Here is an 11,209-nt window from a genome sequence, read left to right on the forward strand (position 1 = left end):
GTAACCACACGATATGAATGCGTGTTCTCCTTTTCCCACAGACTAATTGTGGGGGATATCTACACCCTTTGTTTGCATAAAAACCTTTACATAGATAGACACCATCATACTTGTAGGGTTTACACATTCGTGTGTATTACATACCCGTGCACCCGAACCAATACATGTACATTTTTAAATTTAACGGAAATATTTTCCATCACGTAAACTAATGCCCACGCGGGAGAATGGTAGAATGACAAAGGGGAAAAAAATGCATCCTCCGATTTTGCTTTTCCTGTAGAAGCATTTTTAAGGCTTACGCCATTTTTTGAAGCATAATCTGCAAACGTGTGTATGTGTGTGTATATTATGTATATATGTACCCATATATTTATGGATACACTTATGAAAATACAACAACGTGTATTCACGTAAGTGTTATTTTCTCTCCCCCCCCTATTAATCATGTGTCGTCGTTTCTGCCGTAAGCTATGTCGAACAATGCCCCCTATTTTTTAGTTTAATTTTTATGATGAACCTTTTTAATTGTATAAATATAAAAAAAGAAAAATAAAAAAATAAGTTTTCTGATAAATGTCCTTTTTTTTCTTTTTCGCAAAATTGTGCCCATTTGGTAAACAGAACAAGACAAAAGCAAACACATCATAAAATTTTACACGCAAAGGCGAACGCGTGTAAATTGAAACGTAAAAAAAAAAAAAAAAAAAAAAAAAATTTTAATAAATCACAACGTAGCTGACGAAAAATAGGATTTGTTAAATGTTCCGTTGAGAGCTTTCTCAAAATGGAACTTACTTCCAATGCTATACATCCGAATGAAGTTGCATTTAAGAAACCGAAAAAAAATATGAGCATAAAAAAGGCTAAGGCAAACTCAATCAATTTGGACTCAAACGAAACGAGCGACATGCCAGTGGAACCCCCTCCTTCTTCTCCAAACGGAAATGACACAGATGAAAAAGATACCACAATCAAAAGTAAAGTAAAAAAACATAGACTAAAAAAAGTGGACGAGCTGCAAAATGGGGTTTCAAACAACGATGATGGAGAAAGTATTGAGAAGTCTATGAATCAGAAAAAGAAAGAGAAGTTGACGGGAAAAAAAAAAAAAGATCAAAAGGAGAGTGTCGATGGGGAGGGACAACAAGATGAAGTAACAAATGTCGAAACGGCTGCAGAAAAAAAAGCAAAATTGAAAGAAGCACGGAAAATAAAAAATGACTTGAAGGAAAAAAAAAATAATCCAATAAACGTCAACATTGACACGTTGCAAGAACAAATCGATAGTATTAACAAACAACCAACGAAAGATACCAAGCAAATTATCTTGGAATTAAAAAGTACACTAAATATTGTGGATAGTTCGAACGAAATTAAAAAAATTGATGGACTAAATACAAATGAAATAAAAACCCTAGACGCATGGTATTCTGCCAACAAGTTAAAAATCATCCCTTGCTTATTTGAAGACAAACCGCTCAATGCCAGCTTGCTAAATGCGCTGTACTATATCGAACCGGCATTTAGAAATAAAAAGCGAAAAATAATTATCTACCTAAAATTTGTCAAGGCGAAATATGAAAAGTCGCTGAAAAGGGGCAGCGAGGGAAAGGTGGGTAACAGTGATGAGGACAGCAACGACAAGAAGGACTCATGCAAAGACGGACAAGAACAGTACAATGATAAAATTATGGAAATACTACATAATGATTTGGAAAATTTAAAACAAAAGGAATACATGAAAAAAATACTGGAACTTCTCAAAAACGAAAACAGTTTTATCAATTTGAAGCAATATTTTTATTTTTTAACAAATACATCCATTGACATACTGGATGTGTTTTTAGAGGAAGATGGACTATCGTGCATAAAACATATTTTGCAAAATATAGCTAAAAGGAAGCGCATGAAAAAATGCTCCATTTTGCTAATTCATATTCTAAATGTTTTAAAAAAATTAAATATCACTCTGGATCATTTAAAGTGCACGTTGATAGGAGTACCCATCAACTTTATTGCTAGAAATAAGGTCGACGAGAAGAATGACATGAACTATACAACGGACAACGAGCAGGTTCAGAACATGGCGAAGGAGCTAATCGATGAGTGGAAGCTTATACGGGACAAGGCCTTAACTGGTGTGGGTGCCGACCGGGGGGTTTACCCCTCTGGGGCGGAAAAACGCGAAAGCAAAATGGAAAAAGCAGAAGAAAGGAAAGCGCAGAATAAAGTGGAGAATGCACAGGAAAACACGCTGGACAGTACAACGCCTCCCAAAGGCGAAGCGGACAGCGGACCGGGTCTCCCAACCAAAAGTAAAACCATGGAAGTGTTCCCCAGGGAGAGCTCCAACGACCGTGCAGTTAGAAAGGCCAAATCGATGAACCCTAGGAAAGACGAAAAAACAAAACAAGAAGAAAAGAAGGGAAATCCCAATTTTGTCCATTTGGAACCGAAAGGTGTAGTAATCCCCCATTCCAAAAGTAATGATAAAAAAAAAACAGACAAATCCAACGAAGGCAAAAATATTATGCTAGAAATAATAGACACGTTGAATGAAGAGTACGAAAAGAAAAAAAAAAGACATCAAGAATATAGGAAAGCAAAAATTGAAGGAAAAATCAAAAAGTTCAGTTCTTTGAAAAATACACCTGAAAATGTCAAGAGTGAAATTATCCTCCCCGATATTGATAGTATTCCTAAACCCCATTTGGATAGTTCCTTAAGTAAAAGACATTCCCTTGACGATTTTTCTCCATCCACCTCCCTACCCCAACATCATCAAATGATCAATAAATTCCCACAAAATAATAGCAGTGTTATGAATAACTATATGCAAAGCTCGAGCTACAGGATGAACAAAAGTACAAAGATGATGAGCGCATCTCCTCCACCACATGATAGGTTCAACAGGGGAAAGGAAAACTACCCTTTGGAGATCCTAAAAAAACAAAACGGTAATGCATACCTAGAGGAAGAAGAGCCCTACAACAGTAGAAATATTGTTAGTAGAAATTCAAGCTCACTGAACAGGACGACCCACTCAAGGGAAAACAAATCTGCATACATGGACCAGTACAACGGTACACACGATGATAGGAGTATGAAGAGCCAACCGTTCGAGGACAATGAATCCATGTTTGGTCATTCCCCGATCAACAACATGAATACAGATATGAGTTTTTTAAAAAATAAACGTGGTTTTCCACCCCCGCGGTATAGCAGAGACGCTAGTCGTGCGTATGAAGAGGGGTATAGGGAAGCATCCACCTACAGAATGCATCATAAAGAAAGGCAACCATCCGATCGTAACAGTACTTACATGGAAGATGATCAGTTTGGTAATGTACCACAGAAAAGGAGAAGAAACGCTTCCCCTAGGAATAACCCAGATGATCACCTCATGTATGATCATCCATATAGAGGAAAAAACAGCGGTCATAAAACGGTCCAGTTTTCTGATGAAAATCCAACCGTATATTCCTACGATGCACCCAGATTGGATCGAAGCAGAGGGAAAGAAATGAAAAACAGAATGAGTGATATCCACTCCGAGGTTAAAGACCCATTTGAACTTTATTCTGGTGTTCCTTATCACTCAAGGGATCTCGACCAAGGATCAATGGAAAGATCGGCGAAATCAGAATGGAGAAACGGTAAGATTTTTCATGGTAACAATACGATTTGCTTCAAAAATAGAGATGACATTACTACCAACAATGTGGGTAGTCAAGAGGGAGAGGAAGAGGATACCTTTTGGGGTTCCTTCACAAAAAACGAATTCATGAATTTATTAACCTTTAAAAATGTATCCCCAAATGGGAACAAATCTGCCAAAGGTGCGGGAGGAAAACTATTACCTTTTCTCCATGGCGCCTCGTCAAATGGTAACAAAATTAACGCCTTAATTTTACTTAACTCTGTTTTACTGGAAGGTGCAGGTAAAAAAATGGAGGATCGTAGTCTCATGAACAATCGGGAAGTCAACCTTGACGCCTATCATGGAGGAAAGAAATATGGAGATTCTGTGGAAAGAACTTTTGGTAGCGCCTCACATATGAAAGAAATGCTGCACACCTCACTGAAGGAGATTTTTAAAAATTACAAAAATTTCGAAAATGTAAAAATAAATTATGAAGTTGCCATAAAAGGGAACCATTACCCTCCAAAAATATTTGAAGACAGTGAAGTGCTCAAAAATGACATCATCATTAAATTTAATTATGACAGTTTGGAGAAGGTTCCTATATATTTAACCTGTGGAAGAGACGCTCCAAATATTGCACCGAACAAATACGAAGCTGAGATGGATAAGAATAGTAACAACATGACAAATCTTATTCCGGAAGAATTTAACTTGTTACCATTACCTGAGTTGTTTCCCCCGCCAAATTTAAACAACCTCCAACTCCCCCCCATACCGATTATACCTGGGCTCCCCTCATCGCAAAATATTATTCCTCCCATTATGGTACCATATAATTCTGCTCCGTTTAATGAACTACCCGACAGCAGGAACAACTTGCCTCACGAACACACACAAAGTGACGTGAGTGGTAACCCCATCGGCGATGAAAAACTCTACAAATCCTTTGACGATTTCTTAAACATTTTTGACGAGGACATTCGAAATATTCTGCTCAAAAATACTGACGTAAGTGCGTCGAAAATAGGTGCCACGCACGTGGTGATCTATTCGCAGAATGGCTAGCTCGATATACACGAGAGAATCTGGGAAGTACTAAATGATGTATCCATCTTTCTACTCAAAAAAAAAAAAAAAAAAAAAAAAAAAAAATCTTTCAGAGTGATACATTGATTGGCACCTTTCTCCCTCCTACCTCAATTGCTTCCCCTGCAGCTGGCCAAATTGCTCATGAGCAAACCAGACGTCGTGAAGAAGATGCTGAAAGGCCCAGAGTACATTAACGTAAGTTTCCATATGGAGTGTGCCATATGAAAATTTTATTCCCCGCCTATGTCCATTTTTGTAACCACATTACTTGATTTTGTCGTTTCCCCCCCTTTTTATTCTTCCCAGGAGGCCTTGTGTTCGTTGGAAGAGGAGCTTAAAAGTTGGAATCGGTCCTCCAACTGATTATTATCACGGCAGTCCAGGTGGAGTTTTTTTTTTTTTTTTTTTTTTTAGTTGATCATCTTTCCCTGCTCCCTCCTTCATGTTCCAGGAGAAAGAAGCCACAATGTGCTATCACATTCATGCTCCAATTCATATTCTCATTTGGACATTTTTCGTGAACACACACCTGTCTAAGCGCAGTGCACTTAGCAGACCTTTTTACTTCCCACCATCTTTAATTATTACTTCTTTTTTTTTTTTTTTGTAATTAAGCAGTATATATATCAACATAGCTCCTTTTTCTTCTTTTGCCCTTCTCGATTGTGGCTAGTTTGATAAAAACGCATCCCCTTCAAATTTTTTACACGTATGACATTTTTGTTTTTAATTTAACGTGCTCCCCGTTGTGCGCCTCTTCATCCACTTCACCCCACGTTTACAACTTCATTTCATAATTCGTTGACATATAAGCACCATGAATTAAATCTTTATAAAAAGAAATATTTGCAAAATGGCAAATATTTGTAAGAAGGTACCCCTTTCCAAAATTGTGCATGCACTCTTGGACGTAGTGCTCTTTTACCGCTTTATTCTGCACTGCTACAGTGCACGTGACGCACGTGGAATGGATAAGAACCATGATGGGTTGGTGTAACAATTTTTAAGACAACAAAAAAAAAAAAAAAAAAAAAAAAAAGGAAGGAAAAAATTACAAAAAATTAGCTTTCGATTGGAAAAAAATGGCCATGTGAAGGTAGAAAAAAATACATCACCCTTTCTCCGTGCAAATGCACATAACTACATACCTACCCTTTTGCACACACTCGTATATACATCTTTGTGTGCACCTATGGGTCGCCCTTTAGCCCAGCATGGGAAGCACAGTTCTGGGACTTCAAAAGGGTAGCTACAAAAATTTTGTGCCACGCGAAACTTTTCTTTTCCGCGACGCTTGTTCATTTTGCATCAATCGCCTTTTGTGAGTTTTCCAACACTCTTAGGGAAAAATGCTTCATACAAAATGGGAATCCATTCCAAACTGCTTTTCTGTCTCGTCTGTATTATATATTTTCCTGATACGTTAGTGCCCCTTTTAATCAGTAGTTCCGCTTCCCCATTGGCCAGGTTCCGCAATTTGATTAAACCCCTTCCTGTCACCCCCATTTGAATCCACAGCTGGTACTTCATCCTGATTATCTAAATCAATCATATCACTGTTATTTAAAAAATCAGTATCTTCCATTTTGGAAAAGTCGTTATGACCAGATGCATTTACATGGCCCTCATTTTCTGTAAATTCGTTTGCTTCCTTAAGGGTAGTTTCTTCTTCTTTTTTCTTTTTCTTAGATTTTTTTCCTGCCTTGTTTTTACCCTTGGTATTATTTTCCTCATCCTGATTGGCTTCCTCTTTTCCCTTGATGTTGCCAAAAGAGTTAATGATGTCGAAATTCTGAACGTCCTTTTCCATTTCTTCGTTAAAGTGCTTTAGGAAAATATTTTCCACTTCTTCGTGTCCGATTTCTTTAATTTCTTCGAGGATATTCAAATCGATTAATTTTTTTAAGGAATTATAATTTTGGGTTCTTCCCACCGTTTTTACATTATCAAAAATGGATTCACATTTCACGGCTTGCTCATACTCTGGAAAGTATTCAGGATTTTCATTCGGCGTCAGAATCAAAACGGGGGCGTTCGTATACACCTTATTTAGGTGTTCCTTCCACTTTAGCAGAATTGTTGGTAGCAGAGATGGCTTATAAACTCTTGCAAAAAACGCAGCGTAAGCAAAACTATTGTCACTTAGAAGGATATCTACACATTTATTCACTTTGTGAAGAAGGAAGAAGCATATGAAGGCTATGTTATACTTGTGGTTATTTATACACATGGTTCCTAACTCCTCCAATCCGAGTTTATCTCCCAGTGTCGATAAAATTATTAGCAAAGAAGAAAAGTCATTCGTTTTTTTGTAACAATAAATGGCCATCGGGATGTCATTATACACCAGTGCAGTGTCTCCCAGGGCTTTGTACTTATTATGAATGAATGCATTATTTTCCTTCTGTTCCAACTCTTTGATTATGTCTACACACTGTTGCAGATTTCCAATGGAGAGGGACAACTCAAACTTCTTTTCCAAATCAGTACATATATTTAACGCTTCATTTTTGTAACCCATTTTTTCTAAAAAGAGGCTCAATTTGTTGTACAGAGACTCAGGAATTTTTTTTCGTATCAAATCAGCGGACGACAAGTCCTTGTTCATTACATACTTTTGATATTGCAGGTAAGTGATTGGAAGGAAAAAACTATGAAAGGTGTAATTTTTGTCCAAAAGAAAAATTCTATCGTACTCATATACGTACCCACAAATGTAGAGGTACTTATCTATGTACGCGTAAATATCAATAAATTTTCTCGTGTAAATATACAATCTTAAATTCTTCGAAACATATAAAAAGCTATCATATATCCATATTCCGCTTTCAATTGCTTCGTTAATTTCACTCTCCAATTCAAAGTTATTTTCTTCGACCTGCGCAGCATGCTTGTTATTCATCTCGTGGTCACCTGCTGATGTAACCCCGGATACGATGTTATCTTCCCTCAAGGCACCCCTACTTCCATCTGCATTTAGATAACTTAAAATGTATATATTTTCCTCCGTTGTTAGAGCTACATACGTCCCTGCCTCATTCCAATACACATTCTTCACACTAATATCAATTTTCTGAACCATGCTATAATCATTCCAGTCATAGAAGCAAATAAAATTATTCGATTTAACACCTAGGAGGTATCCCCCAAATAGTTGCAACACTGTGAAGGGCGCTTGAAATGAATGGTACGAAGTAAAGTCTTTGTATATGTTAATTTTATTGCCTTCTTCCTTTATCGCATAGTCGCCATTATGTGCCCACACAAAGAAGGCACTTTTCCCATAGGCCTTATTCCTCAATACCTGAGACGTGTAGATATTAAATTCGTGGTGACCACTTACACATATAAATCTCCCACTAGGATGAAAAGAAACATTGGTTGGATAGAAGTCGCAATTTCCCAGCTCCTTTTTATTCACTTTGTACACATCGCCATCATTGTAGTCGTCATTTTCGCTTACATTTTGCAAATTGATAATGTAAATATCTGTATTTTTTATGTAAATTATTTTATTTTTGAACATGGCAAAAATGGGTTTATCTGATCCTATCTGAATAACTACTAACCCTTCATCGTATCCTATGCACAAATCATTCTTCGTTTTTTTTGCACACAAAGACCAACATCGATCCATATTATAATTTAATGTAGTTTCCAACTTAAAGGTAGAACTGTTCCATATTTTTACATTACAATCCTCCGACGAGGATACTATGATGGGTAAATTAGTATGATAAATTAAGCAGGATACATTTTGTGTATGTCCACTTAATACCTGTATGCACTGCTTCGTGTGATAATCCCATATGCGTATGGTCTTGTCATCACTTCCACTTATTATGTAGGAAGTTTCTCCACTGCAAGAGTAGTCAATGCAATTTACCCCTTTCGTATGACCTGTTAAAGTAAAATGGGGCTTGGTAACCACTGGGGTGTTGTTTTGCACTCCCCATATTTTTATCGTTTTATCTAAAGAAGCTGATGCGAAAATGTACGTATCCTTTGGATTAAATTTACACATCATTACGTAGTGAATATGATTTTCAAAGGAACATAATTTTTCGAAATTATTTTCATAATCGTATAATTTTATTGTCATGTCATCTGAACTGGTCAATACATATGGCAGAGTCTGATGCACTTCGATATATCTTATATAATCTGTGTGGTCTTCGAAGGATTTTATTTTCTCAAATGTATTGTAGTTGTAAACCCTAAGGGTCATGTCGTCTCCCGCACATAGTATCCATTGCTTTTTCTCAATAAATTTTGCACACCTCAAGGGGAACGCGGATACTTCTATATTTTTAATTGTGTTCTGATTTGCATAATCGAAAATGATTAACTTCCCATTGTACAGCGCCGCGAGTATCCAGGTTTCTGTTTCGTGAACGTCTACGCATTTTACTTTACCGATTCGGGAGTTTAGCTTCTTTTTTATATCTAGGTTGAGAGGCATATTATGACACTTGGGTGGGGGTAGAAAGGCGTTTCCGTTTCCTCAGTTATCACAGGTTTAGGGTTGGTCACAATTTTTTTTTTCTTAAACGGCTTGTTCAGAATTTCACACGAATAACCTTGCACACACGTGGGGAGAAAATGCTAAAAATTTTTTTCTTAATTTTAGCATTATTTTTTAAAACGCCATACGTGTGTACAGCTTAATGATGTCTCTTTCTGGGAAAATTATTATTTTTTTTTTTTTTTGTTGTTCTTATCAAACTAGCGAATCCAATAACCTTGCAAGGTAGGCAGACGCCTTAGTAAATATCCCCCCCCTTGCAGTTGTTTCTTCGTTGAAGCAGCATAACCGTGGCACAGCCAACATACACAGAAAAGGTGTGCACAAATTGTATATACAGGAGTAGGAAAAAAAAAGGGGGGCAAGTATATTTACAATTGTATGATTCAATTTTTTAAACAAGTTGCCTTTATCTCTTCACTGAGCAGGTAAGTCGAGCAAACATTAATCAGTGGTGGGAACAAGGTACGTATCAACATGGGATAAATCGAATTTTATAAAATAAAAATACCTTTTGGTACTTTTAGCACTACATCCGGATTGTGCGCCGGACTGTGGTTACCACGCCTGCTTACATATAACATGCATGACTTCGCAATAATCTCATGCGTTCGTCACGGAAGTACGTAAACATATATATATATATATATATATATATATATATATATATACATATTATTATGCATATGCTATGCTGCACTTTTGGAGTAACATTCCATCCAAACTGCGCAACTGAAGCAGAAATGAGATTGGGCTACTCATAAAAAGGGATGCCAAACTTGGGGGAGGGGTATCAAAATCATTGCGTATGTTTTACAAAATGACCATGTACACTTGTCATTTCAAAGGTATTATTTACCTCCTTTCGTTTCGCTTCGTTATGTTTTATTTTTTCTTATTTCATTTTCTTCCTTTCATCTTCAGTTTAACATTTTGTGTTTTTTTTTTTTTTTTTTTTTTTTTTCTATTTTTAGTCAGAGAATATTTTTTTTTCGTATGCGCATGTCCCTTGTCACACAACAGGAGGCGCCGCCAATTCACGCTCGCATAAGTGCACAAACACTTTCGTAATTATTCTGCGCCGCTTCAAAGCATTATAGTGGAGCCATTTACATACACGCTGCTTCCCCATTTACGCAATGCTCACATTTTAGGAAAAGCTTCTCCTGTATGGGTCATCGCATTACATCGCAGCGGAGTAAGGGTTGTGCGTTCACCAGATTCACCCAGCGTATCATCCTTTTCGGGGGTCTCATTTTATTCCGTTCTGCAGCTACGTGGACGGTGAACTCTCTTCATATGGCTTATTTCAAAGAGAAAATAAAATGAAGAGGCTCTGCAACATTGTATATTTTAGAAAAAAAAAAAAAAAAAAAAAAAAAAAAGTAGAGGGGAGAAGAGTTCATGCAATGGGGTTCCTAAAATTGCTTTGTGAAATGTGAAGAAAAGTTAAAACCTTTTCATTGATCTACCAGTGGTGTCCCTTTTTCGCTATTTTCCATTCCGTTCAGTTTACCACTGGAGAAATTATTTACGTCGTTCCTGTATATTTCTTTCACACATCGGCAGGGAGTATCTTGGCGGTTTGGTGCGTACATGCGGGGGATGGCAGACATGTGTAGGTAAACCAAAATATGTTACAATGTATGCTTATGTTCGTATGCATTTACCGACCTGGAGGTCCCCCTTTTTTTTTTTTTTTTTTTTTTTTTGCGAACTGTGAACGAGCCTCGCACCCCCCACACACACACACACATCCCGCTTGTGCCGTCCACGAAAAGGGAACTATTCGTAGAGTCAGCGGCAAGTTCGTCGTCGGATACCCATGCTACTATCTATAACGTAAAATTAAAAAGAGAACATGCTTGAAGAGGCAATTCCATAAGGCTAGGTGTGACATATCACGTTCTCCTTTTTTTCTGTCGTGTTTTCATTTTTTTTTTACC

The 11,209-nt window shown here is 37.1% G+C and overlaps 2 protein-coding genes across 2 annotated transcripts; one reads left to right on the forward strand and one right to left on the reverse strand.

Annotated features, from left to right (window-relative positions):
* Window positions 1-787: 787 nt before the first annotated feature.
* Window positions 788-5,101, forward strand: PKNH_0703500 (conserved Plasmodium protein, unknown function; the record flags this gene model as incomplete). Its single annotated transcript, XM_002258293.1, has 3 exons — window positions 788-4,657; window positions 4,865-4,933; window positions 5,045-5,101. The coding sequence occupies 3 exons, from the start codon at window positions 788-790 to the stop codon at window positions 5,099-5,101; spliced, it is 3,996 nt and encodes a 1,331-aa protein (XP_002258329.1).
* Window positions 5,102-6,173: 1,072 nt separating this feature from the next.
* Window positions 6,174-9,200, reverse strand: PKNH_0703600 (beta subunit of coatomer complex, putative; the record flags this gene model as incomplete). Its single annotated transcript, XM_002258294.1, has 1 exon — window positions 6,174-9,200. One exon carries the CDS (start codon window positions 9,198-9,200, stop codon window positions 6,174-6,176), a length of 3,027 nt encoding a protein of 1,008 aa, XP_002258330.1.
* Between the last annotated feature and the right edge of the window lie 2,009 nt (window positions 9,201-11,209).

Source organism: Plasmodium knowlesi (assembly GCF_000006355.2).
Source record: "Plasmodium knowlesi strain H genome assembly, chromosome: 7".
In the NCBI taxonomy this organism is placed as follows: domain Eukaryota; phylum Apicomplexa; class Aconoidasida; order Haemosporida; family Plasmodiidae; genus Plasmodium; species Plasmodium knowlesi.